Genomic DNA, 16,269 nt, shown 5'->3' with positions numbered 1-16,269 from the left:
TACATCATAGGTCGTAAATCAGCCGAGCAGCTATTCAGGGAAACAGCCAAGGCAGCAAAATTCTCCAAACAGGCTCAGTCAATGCAACAAGAGTATGGTTGCATTATTCGTCCTACTCAGTGACAATGTCTGTGAATAGGCAGACACTTCAGGGATTTTTAATGGACAGGTTAATAGCAAGAAAGTTTACAGATACTCTTAAGTGCCTAATCAAATAAAGTTTCTTCACAAATACTGTACAGAATAATTTAAAAATAACTGGGGGTAGGTCATACAGCTTGTCAAAAATCATTGAAGACCAGACATAAGAGTACTTAACATTGAACCTCCTTTACAAGGGACATTTCCAATTAAAATCTGATTTGCCAAAAATTATAAGACCAATCATTACATCGACAAAATTATTGCAGAGAACTAAAATCACTTCTTTATATTCCCCACGCTTATCTTTGTTAGAACGGAGCTGTACCAAAGCCACGAAACAGCTCAGAGGTGTTCTTGTTTCGACAGGCCACGTATCCTAAAGGCATACTAGCAGCCAGCAAGTTTCATTACACTGTACCTTTAAAAAAAAAAATCCTTCTCTTGATAAATTATTAAATGTCTTTTTAAGCATTTCGAAACCTGCCATTAACGCAGACCATTTCAAGATACCAAGAAAGACTATTCACAGTGGGTAGCTGTGTTAGTCTGTCTGAAGTAGTAGAAAAGAGCAAGAGTCCAGTAGCACCTTAAAGACTAACAAAAATATTTTCTGGCAGGGTATGAGCTTTCGTGAGCCACAGCCAAGAAGGACTAGTAATAGTTGGTTGAATGAGGATGTCAAATGTCTTTGCTGACCTTTGCCATTGTCAGCGTTACTCAGAAAGCTAGCATATTCTGGGGAAAGTGGCCATAACTGAAACTAGCAGCCTCACTTTTGTGGTTAACATCAGAATGAGCGTTGCCACTATGTATGCGGCAGGCATCAGTATGAGCTATTCCCAAGGCAAGAACTGCAGTGTTAGTCCTCCCTACTCTCTACAGATAAGGACCCTGCATGGCTCAGCATCCTCTTGCAATTTGCATAAGAACAATTAGCCATGTTTACCTCCAGAAGCACCAAGTGCTGCTGGGTATTAATTCAGCTATGCTGACAAGCAGAGCACTTAGCATCCTAATTAGGCCTTGATGGATTCTGCTGGAAACCAAGTGCCTTTTGTTCAAGGTTTATTTCCCCAGATTAGGCACTTTTGAACCGAGCGAGACAGCATGGCAGGTACTAATGAAGGCATCACATTCAAGGTGATAAAACCGGGAAAGGGAGGACGGGATACTGATCTGGCCGGTCTCAGAGCAGTTAACTCTTTGCAGGCCCTCAAGAAGTACAATATATTAACCCAGTGATGAAATATGGCAAGTCGTGATCCACCAGCAAAAGGATGGTCAAGGAGAAATCTAGAATATCGGGACCACGTAGAAGGCAAGAGGGGATGATATTAGTAGGCAGGTACCAAATTTTACAGGAGGGTCCTCTTAACAAAAAGGTTGGGGTTTTATTGCCTTTATTATTAGAATTGTATGTCATTCTGCTCTCTATAGTTTTTTTCCCTTACTGCATTATGATCATTTAATGTTAATGTGCTGCATTCATTGTATTTTATGCTTTTAAGCCATATGTTTGTATACTGGCTTGAGATGGTCACAACATGAGGTAGACATTTTCCAGATCAATAAAGAATTTTTTAAAAAAACAAGAGATTGGGGTTAACAAAGATCTCTGTTTATTCTGAGACAGTCAAGATGTCACTTAGGTTTCTATTGCATTTCTCTTGACCTACTGCCTTATAATAGGTCCTTTCTATAGGAGGAAACATCTTTCCAGAATGGTTAGATAGAGAATTTTATTAATGTAATGGCGTCTACTATGGCTTATTTCTGGGGGGATTGATCGTTTAGTTGAGCTTGAGCACTCTTGACTATTTTCATATGTTTCTCCCTCCTTCCCTTTTTTCTTTTCTGTACCCTTATAATGAAAATAATAATAATTTTTTTTAATGTAATGGTGTCAAACGGCCTATTCCTAAAAACCCACCGGCAGGATTCTGTCTTTGCTTGGAGCCTCTCTGTCAGCTGTACTCCTGAAATGAAGACAAACCTAAACTTTTAGATTGCCCTGCTCCTAGTCTGACTGGCATCTTGCTGATCCATTCCCAAAGCTCCCAGGAACCAGTAGGCAACTTACAATACCTAAGCATTAGAAACTTCCCTTGATGTGGCCAATGCTTAAATAATCCACAGGTGGTGCTGCAAGGGTCTCTAAGCATGTGCTGTAACCAAAAGCAGGGTGCATGGGTATGGAACATCAGATACAATGACAAGGCAAACAGTAAGCTCTCCCCACATCCAGCTTTGTTCTGGTAAGGATCGCTTGATTACAATAACTTTGCCCAAGAAAGAAGGCTGATGTTATGACCATCGAACTCACTTAATGCACAAGATTAGAATAGCAGCATAGTGCAGAGATACCCTTTCCCTCAGAACCACAGCACACAACCCACAAGCTTAAAGTTGGCTAGGAGGAAGGGAGTTGAAGCAAATTTGTCAAGCAGTAACACAGGAAAAAATGAAGAGTTGTTTCCCTGTCCATCATTCAAGATAGATAAAAGATAAAATAAGGGATGATTAACTCCAACAAAAGAAACCAAGAGCAACAATTTTGTTGGAGAAGTTAGAACTTCGTCTCTAGAGCTGCCCTTGAAAGCTGAATAACATCTTGCAAATAAAAACGGAGCGTCCCTGCCTGCCAAAACAATTATGAAGGCACAATTATCTGCCATTATTTCTTCATTTTTGGCTCTGCTTCACTGCAGGTCTTTTTCAAACACATGCTATTAGTTCAGACTGATCGTCTTCCAGGTTTATTTCCGACGCATCAATTCAGATAACGAGAAGACTTTATCACACCCAGGATGCAGAAAGCAACTGTTTCATTCAATGTGGCATTGTAAGTGCTATGGGAGAGCGGTTAGCACATATGACTAAGTTCTTTAAGAATGTGTATCAAATAAGTGATTTAGTCCACGGGGCTTCCCTCTCCATTTCGCAACTCAGCAAGTGGCTTCAAAACATGGACGTGAGCTGAATGAATTCACCCCCTTACATACTTTAGTCAAAAAAACATTTGGGGCCTCAGGGCTTGGGAAGCCAAAAATGCCATTTATCAGAAAAGACAATCTTTATATTTAAGCCATGGTTCTATCCCGGAGAAGAAGAAAAAGTTTCACTATGTAACCAAGACACCCATGGACTTGGTTTTAATTTAAACATCTGGTCCCAAATCTCCTATGCTCTCAAGACTGTCAGCTTTCAGGAAGAACTCCAGGACACGGGGACAATATTGAGTGCATCCCATAGCACGAAAGGTCACCATTGGCAGATATCCCCTTGGAATATGCCAAGCACACCCTTTGCTAGCAGCAGTAATAGGCCTGCAACGACATCTTTGCACAAAGAAGTACAGTAAAGGTCTGTCAAGCTGCAGAAGGAACACACAGCACACACTTTACCTGGGATGAGGACTGTCATTCATATGATTATAAAAACAGAAACAAAAAACATCATTACAATATGCCCTTTTCATGCCCAGCAATCACATCTGATTTCTCTACAAACCTATGTACTCTGCACGTGTAAAGAACATTGACAATTCTCAGTTTCATACATAAATCAGTTCGAGCCCCCCCCCCACGCAAATCCTAGTACTACCTATTTGCTGACCAACAAGAATCTACCCGTACAGAATAGCTTTGTTGCTCTGTCTGGCAGACATTAAACCTTTTGATATCAACAGCTGAACTCACTGCATCTGAAGATCAGCAGCAGCGCTAGAGCAGCAAAACGGTAAGAGAATCTTAGCAGCAGCTCACGAATCATGAAACAGGCGGCTGAAAGAGTAGGCAACTCTTGCAGCGAGAATCTTTCAAACATCATAAAAAGTACAAAAAAACAGGAGTCTTAAGAGATGTCAGCTCTTGCTCTGCCGTGAAATGATGGCAATGATCGTTCAGCAAGAGGAAATGTTTGGCTGAGCTTTGTCTCCACATCACCGCCAGATGGCAGTGGGGAGTTACACAAGAAAATCTTCAACCTTTGAATGCATCCAAGTGCACATATTCTTGAGCAACAGGTACAGACAGACATTTTACACACAGACACACATTACACATGTGTTGTGTAATGCTTCAGTTTCTTTAACTAGCTCAGCTTGTGACAGAATACCAAAAAATAGCAGTTCATGATTTTAGCTTTTCCATAAGAATTAGCAGCGGAGGGCAAGAGACTGCTTATACCCAGATAGCCCAATAATTTTGGCCTTGACCAAGAATTTAGAGTGCTGAATACAAAAATATTTCTGCCTAGACTCACAAAGCAAAGCCTAAGGTGCTCAAAGCAGCTGGGATAGAAAGAGTCAAAACATGACACTTATTTCTGGGCCTTTTAAGAGATGTCTGGAAATGTGTAGAATCTCCTAACTTAGAACTAAATATTACAAGACAAAGCCTTGCCCAAAATAACAGAAACTACCAAGCCGAGTTCTTCCATAACAACAATGAAGGCCTGGTATTTACAATTCTGGACCAACCTGGCCGCTTGATGGGTTTCTTGGTTGGTGTATCCTTCCTCTTGTTCTGAATGGCAGGGGAATAAGGGACCCCCGAGGAAGAGCTGTTCTTCCGGAAGTGCTCCTTCAGCCCTTTGATGGAACGGTCCAACTGGCTGGAACGGATCTGGTAGTAAACATTCATGAAGTCTAGGAAGAAAAGACACACCGTGCAGCGTATTCTAGATTAGTTTTGGTTTTGTTCTGAACTGCCTTGGACATGAAAAAAATATGTGACAGGAAAAGGAGTAATCGGCACACTACAACACATGGTCGGAACATCTTAAGGTTTATCCACTTGAGCAAATTAGTAAAAAACTTAGCTTCCGAAAGCTAAAGCAAAAAATTACAAGACTGATAATCACCTGAAATTGAGGTAGTTTAAAAGATGGGTTAGGAAGCGTATTTGCCATTTTCTACTAACTTGACAAGGAAACTTATAGAACTGTTTTCAGGGCACGTGAGATTATTATTTCATACTACGTCACACTCATTCTTTCTAAATGCCACTCTCCTGGACTTACTACCATTGTGTCCTAATTCTTTGAGTGACTGCTCTACAAAGTTCTCCCTAGAGGCTATGCTGGTGTAGGACATGGCGGCTTTGTGCTCTCTCTTTAGGCTTCCTCTCTGGGCTCCTGCAGGCTGCTGCTTCTCGTCACACAAACAGTTAAAACCTGCACCGCAACAAAAATCGAGACAAACCAAGTCACGTAACAGATTGCCTTTAGGACTGAGTACAGACTACAAGAGATGCTTCATGAGAAAAATATATAAAGGAAATGACCCTACCGAACACCCCAACCCAACCCTCCCCTGCATTTAAGAAGTGCTGCAATAATGACATACTCCAATCACTGTTCTGCGGTTGTAATTCTGGAATAGTAGCTGTCTGAATTTTGAAGCAGCAGAAAACACCTAACTGCTGGGGTATCTTAGAAGCTAACTAGTTTTTCTGAATTTCTGTACATGGCTTTAACTGCTGCTGTCACTAAGCTAATCAAGCAGGCTGCTGCCTACAGAAAGCTCGGGCCAAAGAAGCCAAGCTAATTCAAGTATAAGGCACTGCCACAGCTTGAGGGATAAATTCCAGAGGCCACCAGATTTTGGCTGCAGCAGACTAGCAAGAAAACCTCCCAGCGTTAAGCTTTCATAGGTCAGAGCCCGTTTGGTCCTATTCATCTGACAAAGTGGGATCGGAGCACAATTAACACACCAGTCTTTGACTCCGATTTCTTTGCACAAAATGCCAATCCTCACAACTCCTCCCTCCCTCGGCAATTCATTCATGTGATTTTACCCTGGCATGGAAAATAAAAAATAAAATCAAAATTCCATATCATGAGGAGTTTTTAATACCCTACAACTAGGGTTGCTAGCTCTGGGTTAGGAAATACCTGGAGATTTTGGGGGTGGAGTCTGAGGAAGGCGGGGTTTGGAGAGGGGAGGGCCTTCAATGCCATAGAGTCCAATTGCCAAAGCAGCCATTTTCTCCCAGGGAACTGACTTCTATCACCTGGAGATAGGGTTGCCAGGTCCCTCTTTGCAACCAGTGGGAGATTTGGGGGGCGGAGCCTGAAGAGGGCAGGGTTTGGGGAGGGGAGGGACTTCAATGCCATAGAGTCCAATTGCCAAAGCGGCCATTTTTCTCCAGGTGATCTGATCTCCATCAGCTGGAGATCAGTTGAATTAGCAGATCTCCTGCTACTACCTGCCAGTTGTGGGAAAACAAAGGTATCAAGCTCATAAATATAATGCAAAACGTGATCTATTATTTACAAGTGCAAAACGCCAAAAATGACATGAGCATACACAAACACTTAACAAAATGACAATGTGTAGCTGAAAGCTACCCAAAGAAGACGTATTATTTACAAAGTAAGTACAATGACTTGTTGAAAACTTTCTTCTTTTAACAGAAAGCAATAATGGAGCCTGGAAACGGGCCTCTGCTGGAGTGTTTGCCGGATGATTTAAACACTTTCGCCGTCCGAAGATAGCTTCGTCAGCCGGTGGCCTCAAACTGTTGCTCCTTCAAATCTCTTAAAGCTTATACGATCACAATCTTTCTCTTCCATGCGCCCTTTTGGCTGCCTGAGTGCGCCCTTCACTCAGGCAGCCAAAAAGGCGCATGGAAGAGAAAGATTGTGATCGTATAAGCTTTAAGAGATTTGAAGGAGCAACAGTTTGAGGCCACCGGCTGACGAAGCTGTCTTCGGACGGTGAAAGCGTTTAAATCATCCAGCAAATGCTCCAGCAGAGGCGTGCCTCCCCCGTTTCCAGGCTCCATTATTGCTTTCTGTTAAAAGAAAAAAGTTTTCAACAAGTCATTGTATTTACTTTATAAATAATACGTCTTCTTCGGGTAGCTTTCAGCTACACATTGTCATTGTGTTAAGTGTTTGTATATGCTCATGTCATTTTTGGCGCTTTGCATATGTAAATAATAGATCACGTTTTGCATTATATTTATGAGCTTGATACCTTTGTTTTCCCACAGTTCGCCTTTTGTATCTGTGCTGTAATTTTGCTTAGACTACCTGCCAGTTGGCAACCCTACCTGGAGATCAATTGTAATAGTGGGAGATCTCCAGCCACCACCTGAAGGTTGGCAACCCTACCTACAACCTCCCCCCAGCTGTGCCAAATGCATTATTTGATGCTTCTGCAGTGCAGAAAGAAGAAAAGTGGGATGCGCATAGCCCTCATCCTATCCCTGGTGATGTCTGCAATCATGCCCCCAAACTTTCCACAGTATATTTTCAATTTTCAAGGCTGTGAATCTACCAGCAGATCATCTACAGCAGGAGTATAGAGCTCATTTGTTTCAAGGGCCAGATATGTAGGGTTGCCAGGTCCCTTTTCGCAACCGGTGGGAGATTTTGGGGGCGGAGACTGAAGAGGGCGGGGTTTGGGGAGGGACTTCAATGCCCTAGAGTTCAATTGCCAAAGCGACCATTTTTCTCCAGGTGATCTGATCTCTATCCACTGGAGATCAATTGAATTAGCAGATCTCCTGCTATTACCTGGCAGTTGGCAACCCTACAGCTATGACATAAGTGTCACTTGGTAGGGGAGGGCCATGCCTCGCCAGCCCAGATTGGGACTGGGTGTGTGTGGCTGCCTCGTGGGCCGGATAAGAGTTCTCAAGGTGGTGAACCCGGCCCACGGGCCTTATGTTTGACACCCCTGATCTACAGCATACCACCTCCCCCCACAATTTATTTATTTCATTTATACCCCACCTTTCTCCCCAATCGGGACCCAAAGTGGCAGACACCATTCTCCTTCCCCACCAACTCCCACCCTCCAAACTCACCCGCCCTGCCTCCTAATAACCCTAGCCTCAGTCCCCCTGCCCAACCGCATTCCCTGTGGCAAGTCCTTCCCTCCCTTCTGCCAACTGCCGCTCAGCAGCCAATCAGGCAGTCCCACTAATTAAAGTCAAACTCCTCTGGCTCCAGCCAGTCCTAGCCCCATAGCCAGCTCTCAAAAAAGGGGAGATTAAAATCACTGCCATTTCAGCATTTGGCTTGGCTACCTACTGACAAATGCAGACAATGTTCAATACTTCATCATGCTTCCATTTACCTTGTAAGCCATACTTACTATTAGCAAGGTTTTCGTGAACATTTCACATTAAAAAAATTGGTTTGGACACCTGATTCTCTTCCAGAGTAAAAGTTTCTAATCCAAGTCCTTCTAAAAGGTCTTTTGCTAGGTAAATTAGCAGAAGACCAAGTGGTATAACCCATAACAAAAAAGATGGGCATCTTTTTTTTGTTTACTGAATATACACACTAATGGGTATGCTGTAAAGTGTGCTCATCCCTCACCTTATGGAATTTTGTGTACGCAGAGTATCTGCTGCCTGTCGTGGGTGGAATAGGCCTCGGTGCCATCAACAGGAGACAGCTCTGGAAAGAAGGTTTCTGGGAAGGAACCTTTGGTCCCATGATTCCCCAGGCTGCCATGGGGCTTTTCATAAGATCAGGGATCAAAAGACCTAAATCAGGCATATTATCCTGAGTGAAGAAACCTTAATACACAACCAGGGAATCCTACAGGAGGAGAATAACTGCTATCAGAGGCTCATTGCCTTGGCATATAGTTTGGTCTATCTGTTTCTTGTTGGCTCCTTCGAATGCTGAGGCTTGGCTTCCTCAAATGTCAAACATAAACCCTACGGTGGGGTCCTTAAGAAGCAGGCACCCAACCCGTTTATTCAGATGACTCAAACAGGATTTATTCCTTGCTTGAGTCTCACCTGTCAGTCTAAACTGTGACCTGGCTCCTCTGAGCTGCACTTTCCCCATGCTCTGTGCAAAGCAACCTGGTCCTTCCCTTCCCCCAGTTCCAGCTAGGGTTGCCAGCTCCGGGCTGGTAAATACCTGGAGGTTTTGGGGGCGGAGCCTGAGGAGGGTGGGGTCTGGGGAGGGGCATCAATGCCATAGAGTCCAATTGCCAAAACGGCCATTTTCTCCAAGGGAACTGATCTCTTATCGGCTGGAGATCAGTTGTAATAGCAAGAGATCTCCAGCCACCACCTGGAGGTTGGCAACCCTAGCTGCAGCCTCCCCAGCTGCTAAGAAACTGAACCTACTTCCAGCTACCCTTCCACCCTCACCCCTGCTGCTTAAAGCCTCAACACTGGGCTGACTGTCATCTCCCCTACTCACTCCAGACTGGGCTTGAAGGTACCACCATCACCTGTTGCGGCTGCTCCTGCGGCTGAACTGCTGGAGACAGAGAAAGGTAAGTAGCTGATGCCAGAACTGGACACGAGGCATGCTGGGATGACGAAACCGCCAACAGATTATGCCTGCTAGAAGGACTGTTCATTCGTGGTCTACACATTTATTATAAGGTAACAAAGGAAGTGAGGGGAGAGCCAGTTCTTTGACGGATCTCGGACTCATTCTGAATTCCTTTCAGCTTGTGACTAGCTCGCATAAATGAGGCCAGATTGAAGAGATTCCAGGAGCAGATAATGACAGGCACAAGGGTTGTTAATCCTTGACAGTTATCGCAAACTTGAAATGGAGTTCAAAGATTTCTTTAAAAATACATTTTATACTTCACCATCACTTAAGGCCAAGCTTCACGTTACGAGGAAACACACATAACTGAGACTTAACACTGTTCTTGAAAAAGAAAGCCAGAATTGGGAGAGGGAGAGCACAGAAATGGTGGGCAGGGAAAGGGTTAAGTACCATCTCTTCTGCCCCATCCCCTCCTGCCTCAGGGCTGTAAGTTCCAGTCTCCAGAAGCGACTATTCTTCCTTAATGGCAGTGTGGCTCTGCCACACATATTTGCATGCAATGTATTGATAACACCCTTAGTGACTGAACTGTTTTACAGCCTCATTAAACCCCATAACCACCCTGCCAAATGAGTCACATCAGAACAGAAATCGTCTGAGAGATTGGCGCCCCTACTCTTAGATTCCATTCTTCAACTAAAGAAGTCAGAGCATCTGACACATTGATTTAGGTATTTTTATTTATATAAAACATTTGTATGCCACCTTCCCACCCAGTTCAGGGTCCCTGAACATTTAAAATACAAACATATAAAAATATTTATAACAAATAAAACATATTAGCACATAGGGCTTTAGAGGTCAACTTTGAAATCAGCCCAGAAGCAAATTGGGAGCCAGTCCAGTCAGTGTTATGGCTGCGGCATTCTATACCAACTGTAGCTTGTGGACAGTCTTCAAGGGCAGCCCCACATATAGCACACTGCAGTAATGTAATCTAGATCTTACCAGGGCGTGCACCACAGTGGCAAGATCTTTCCAGAACAAGAATGGCTGCAGCTAGCTGACCAGCCAAAGCTATTGAAAGGCACCCCTAGCCATCACTGCTACCTGTTTGTCCAACAGGAGGCCCAGCAGCTTCCCTAACCTACGAATCTGCTCCCTTGTGGGGAGTGCAACTGAATCCAGAACAGGAGACGTCCCCATTTCTGAGTCAGACCTTCTCCCCACCAGTAGATCCTCAGTTTTGTAGAAATTAAGTTTCAGCTGCTAGCCCTCATTCATTCCAAAACTGCCTCCAGGCAGAGGTTCACACTTTCCACAACCTCCCTGGGATTTGTTAGAACAAGTTAGAGCTGAGCATCATCTGCATATTGGTGGCAACTCAATCCAAATCTCTGGATGACCTCTCCCAGAGGCTTAGTGTTCATGTTAAAAAGAAGGAACTTTGCGAAACCAAGAGGCAGATCAGCAATCCATCAGCACCACACTCTGAAACCTATGCTAGAGGTAGGGCAGAAACTATTGCAAAATTGTGCCTCCATATCATGATTAATGGTATCAAAAGCTGCTGAGAGGCCCAGGAGAATTAATAGGTTTGCACTCCCCCTGTCCATCTCCCGGCACAGGTCAGCCAGCATGGCGACCAAGGCCGTTTCAGTCCAATAAGCAGGCCTGGAAACATATTGGAATGGATTGAAACCAGATAGGTAGTCTTCTATCCAGGCAGTGCTGAAACCCAAAATAATTTTCTTTAGCACGAGAATTGCATCATGCTTATTCAGATCATTCTCTGGACATGTCATGTCTGGACAGAGAATTGAACCAGATCTGTTACAAAACTGAACACTCAAACCAGTGAACCATACTGATTATTAACTTTATCAACACTTGATATCTGAATGATAACTAACATTTATCACAAAGTAATTGAACATGAGAACAAAACCTCCAACCACCTTCGTAAGTCCTAACCCCACCATTTTTACCATTGATGCAAGAGAAGTTGCTCCATTTACTAAGCTAATCTTTGAAGCAAGCAACAACCGCTGGCAGGGATATCTTTTTTAACTTCTGTACTCTATCCTAGGGCAGGGGTCGGCAAACTCATTAGTCAAAAGAGCCAAATATCAACAGTACAACGATTGAGATTTCTTTTGAGAGCCAAATTTCTTAAACTTAAACTATATAGGTAGGTACACCTACCTATTATTAACTTAATAAACTTTAATTAAAGTTTTAAGTCTTAATTAAACTATAGGTACACTGAATAAAACTTGATATCATACTGAATAGTGATCTTATTTATTGATAAAAATTAAATTGTAAGTCCCTGCCATTTCCCCCTCCCCGTCCGGAGTCCTCGTCTGGAGGCCTGGTCTACCGCCATAAAAGCCTATTGGTAGACCTGGCCTCCGGCTGAGTCCCATTGGGAGGCCAGGTCTACCCACTGGCTTTCTTGGCAGTAGACCTGGCCTCCGGAGGCCCATAGAAGCCAATTGGTAGACCTGGCCTCTGAAGGGGGACTTTTCCCCCTCCTCGGAGTCCAGGTGTACTGCCAAGAAAGCCAGTGGGTAGACATGGCCTCCTAATGGGACTCCGCCGGAGGCCAGGTCTACCAAAGGAAGCCAGCCCCGCCCAACAGCTGATAGGCGGGGGGGCAGGAACCGCCGAGCCGCCCGCCCAGCAATCGCGTGGCTAGAGGGGAGGGGAGGCTTTAGCCTCCCAACCATTGAGGGAAAGGAAAAGGGGGACCCGGCCATTCTCCACGGTGTGTGGGGGGGGAGACAGCGCGCCCGCTCTCTCTCTCTCAGGCGTGCCAGCTCCGCAGTCCGGCTGCCGGCACGAGCGGGCGTGAAAGCAGGGGCTCCGAACCAAGTTCGGAGAGCCGCACTCAACGGGCCAAAGAGCCGCATGTGGCTCTGGAGCCGCAGTTTTGAGACCCCTGTCCTAGGGCAATCATATGAAGTTGGGGAAATCTGTGAATGGGGCGGGAAAGAGAAACAATAAATGGATGGAATATATCTGGCTAAACAGGAGCTAAACTATGTTCTTTAAGCGAGTGCAAGCTCTACAATCCTATGTGGAGTTACTCCTGTCTACATCAATTGATTTCAATGGGCTGATTACAGTAACTCTGCATAGGAATTCACCATAAGAGCAGGAAATTGCATTGTGGCTGAGACTCAGTTGCCAGGTAGGGTTGCCAGGTCCCTCTTGGCAACCGGCGGGAGGTTTTTGGGGTGGAGCCTGAGGAGGGAAGGGTTTAGGCAGGGGAGGGACTTCAATGCCATAGAGTCCAATTGCCAAAGCGGCCATTTTCTCCAGGTGAGCTGATCTCTATCGGCTGGAGATGAGTTGTAATAGCAGGAGATCTCCTGCTATTACCTGGAGGTTGTTGGAAATCAAACAAAATCACTAGTGCCTTTCAAGGAAGTTAAGCAAAGCAAGAGTAGGCACTTATGGCACAAAAAGCACTACAAAAGAATGCTGAACAACATGTTTGTAATGACAAATTAAACAAACAATACAACCAAGAGCAGAAGGAAATTCCTGTTAAATGTGTAGAAAAGTCACCACGTTCCTGCAGTGTAGACAGGTAAGTGAAGTGACTAAGTATCAAAGTCCTGGAATGCCATGAGTAGAGAGAAAATAGGCTTCTGCGCAGATTCGCCATCCGTTAGTACTGTCAGGCTATATGCCTTCTTGTCCAGAACATATGTTCCGTTAAACCTTGACGGAACATCACAGGATTGCCTGAATTGACAAAGCACCAGCGAAACAGGACTCATTACCGGAAGCCTATTTTCTCTCTACTAGTGGCAATCCAGGACTTTGATATTTAGTCACTTCACTTACCTGTCTACACTGCAGGAACGTGGTGACTTTTCTACACATGTAGAAAAGTCCGCTCTGAACGAAGGTCATCTTGCAGCGTTGGGTGTTTCTCGTCCCATTTGCTAGGAGAGGCAGGACTAATTTTAAAACCGCTTCCTGTCTCGGGGAGAGGAACGGCCACCTACTTCCAGTTATTCCCCTGCCTTTGCCGGAGAGAGCACGTGCCCAGCCCTAGCTGGGACTTAGATAGGTGGTTTTCTGAGGAGATTAGATTCCTTTTGGACCTTCCCATTTGTCTTCCCTCCCGTCCTTCCTTTTGTGTCGCGTCCGCGTTATTGTTTAGTCTCCCGTTCGCCTTTTTGGCGGCTTCTGACAGCCCGCTCCGAACAGGGAGAGCAAGAGCAGGAAGGGCGCGCGCATGGAAAATGGCCGCCGCCGCTTCGTGTCAGGAAGAAGTGGAGCTCCTTTCCGACAACGACCACGACGCGGCTTTCAGCAATCAGCCCCGAGTGAGCCCCCGTCAGCCGCCCCGGCGGTCTTTCAGACGGGGAATCAGCGAAAGCCCCGCTGCCCTCTCAATCGACCGATAAGGACGGAGGGAAAAAGGGAGCGGAGAAGGCTGGCGCGAATGGCGGCAAAAAGAGCGGGAAAAGAACAACCCGCCGGCGCCATAACAAGCTGAGTGCCACCTCGACCTCCAAGGTCCCTGCCGGTTCCTCGGATCGCCACAGCTCCAAGCGCTCTACCAAGACGCCAGAGAGTGGGCCCCCTTCCCAAACCCTAACTGAGGAAAAGGGGAATGCCTTAATTGAGCACACCTTCACTAGCCACTTCCAGAAACTCCAAGCCTTGGTTTTATCTGTCCAGAATCGGGGGGGGGGGGAGTCCCTTGCCTCAGAAACTTCTTCCCTTTCTTCTGCAGATCCCTGCTGCTCCCAGTCCATAGGGAATAAGCAGTGGTTAACAAAAGCTGCCTTGAAAGCTGCTCCCAATAGGCATGCCTTAGACTTGGGAGACGATGCATCTTTAGGCAACGGGCTCAGTGGCTGACAATTTAGAAGAAGGAGAATTCATATCTGATGAAGAACTCCCAGTAGTTCCGGAACAACAACCCAGATTGTTCAATCCTGACGATTACCAGTCCTTTCTGGCTAAGGCTCTCTTTGCCCTAGACCTCCTAGATGAGCCCGATCCCTCTGAAGAGCCTAAATCTAAAGCAAAACGTAGGGGATCTAAGGATTATTTTCCCCAAGGGGATTCCCACGTACTGAAGGTTCCTATGCCAGAACACTTTGAGAGCCTAATCAGAACCGAATGGGACAAACCCTTACACAATAAACAGTCCTCAGGCCTAGCCAAAAAGTTGTACGACATGGCTCCTGAAGCCATGGCCATGCTACAATTACCAGTGGTGGATGCTCCCATCACCGCACTTCAGTCCACTGATTTTTTCACAGAGGATGGGGGGGGGGGCTCTATTAAAGACATGCTTGATAGAAAAATGGACTCCCTTTCTAGAAAGGTCCACGAAGTCTCAGCCTTGTCCATCCAGGCCTCCACTGCTATTGCTCTCGTTGCTAGAGCTACAAATGCCTGGACCAAGAAAATCATAAAACTACTTCCCAAAGCAGATAAAAGAGTCGCTGAAGGCCTATCCAGGTATTGCAGGTGTTGTCCTTCATGGCAGATGCCTCCCTGGATACACTAACCTTTGCCTCCAGGGCTGTGGCCTCTAACACTGCCATCAGACGAGCCCTCTGGCTGAGACCATGGCAAGTTGACTTATCATTCTAAAGACATTCTCTTACCCTGTGGGTTGCAGGCCAGCCCTCCCCATTGACAACCCTCATTGCTCTCTTTTGTATTTTGGAAACCAAGATCTGACCCTGGAAACAGTATCTTCCATGTCACACATTAGTTGGTATTTCTTCTTCACTGCATATACACGTTGATCAAGTAAAACGTGTCATGATGGTTGCCAGAGTGCGTTTCGTTGACTCTTAAGGAGGGATTAGAGAAAGTAATGGAAAAAGAGAGGGTGGTCAAAGGCTGGAATGTAACCTCCACGGGCAAAGGCTGCGTATGTCAGAATGCCACTTGCTTGGGGTTCATAGTGGTGGCAGCTATGCCCTGCGTGTGATGTGTTTGTTGGTTTCTCAAAAAAACATCTGGTTAGCCGCTGTAGAAAATAAAATGCTGAACTAGATGGAAGCCAAGGTCATAGTTTGCCTTGGGTGTCATAAATCCCTGGATGGATCACCATACCAAGTAAATTTGGACATGTGAGTCACCATACCAAAAAGGTTGGGAACCGCTCACCTAGAGTTTTATACTAGGAAGAGAGTTTTCATTTTATTTTCCGCATCAGCTGGCAACCTCATTAGCCACCCTCCACTCAGAAGGGAAATGAGCACACCCAGGGAATAGATCATGAAGGGTTTAAGCCAAGAAACTGGGGTGGGGGCAGGGAAATCAATGAAGCAATATCATGCTCTCTGCACAAGAGGGCATATAGTAGAATTATAACTGTAGATAAAAGACAATAGATGAGACCTATGGAAATAATTAAGCTGTCCAGATGTGTAAATTTACCTGGTACCAACCCCCTCAAAAAAAAACCCTCAAGGACTAAAAAAAAATGTAGCTTTGCTGCAGAAGCTATAAACTATTCTAATATTAGCCTATCATCTTGCTTTAATACTCTTGAAGATTTCTGCCAATGTGATCCCCACACCATTTCAGTAGGCGCTTTTGTACTTGGCTGCAAAAGTGATCAGCTGGTTGAGCCGCCATGACATTTACTACAGCAGCTTGTGAATGGCTCCCTATATTACTAATCCCATCAAAGGTTGCTTCTTCACTTGGTATTAATGAGGTACCAAGAGCTACATATTCAAAATGAATGCATGTTAGCTACCTCACTACCCTTTAACCAGCACAACATTGGAGGGAAAGGTTGTTGCCCGACGGAAGGCCACGAGAACAAACTAAAGAAACACTGCCAGAGTCTTGATGGAAACCCCAAAG

General features: G+C 45.1%; 1 protein-coding gene across 10 annotated transcripts in view; it reads right to left on the bottom strand.

The window, feature by feature from the left end:
* Nucleotides 1-16,269, bottom strand: part of EXOC7 (exocyst complex component 7) — a 53,142-nt gene that overhangs the window by 26,308 nt on the left and 10,565 nt on the right. For 5 of the 10 annotated variants that reach the window (XM_056858665.1, XM_056858600.1, XM_056858626.1 and 2 more), the window contains exons 6-7: nucleotides 4,625-4,792; nucleotides 3,549-3,560 (exon numbers count right to left, since the gene is read on the bottom strand). In XM_056858665.1, the coding sequence (XP_056714643.1) occupies nucleotides 3,549-3,560; nucleotides 4,625-4,792 (180 nt within the window). The remainder of the gene's footprint in view (nucleotides 1-3,548; nucleotides 3,561-4,624; nucleotides 4,793-16,269) is intronic. The other 5 variants (XM_056858673.1, XM_056858610.1, XM_056858635.1 and 2 more) reach the window with 1 other exon arrangement.

This window comes from Euleptes europaea, chromosome 1 (assembly GCF_029931775.1).
Source record: "Euleptes europaea isolate rEulEur1 chromosome 1, rEulEur1.hap1, whole genome shotgun sequence".
Taxonomy (NCBI): Eukaryota; Metazoa; Chordata; class Lepidosauria; order Squamata; family Sphaerodactylidae; genus Euleptes; species Euleptes europaea.
The sequence above is the reverse complement of the archived record's forward strand: the minus strand, read 5'-3'. Positions and strand labels throughout refer to the sequence as shown.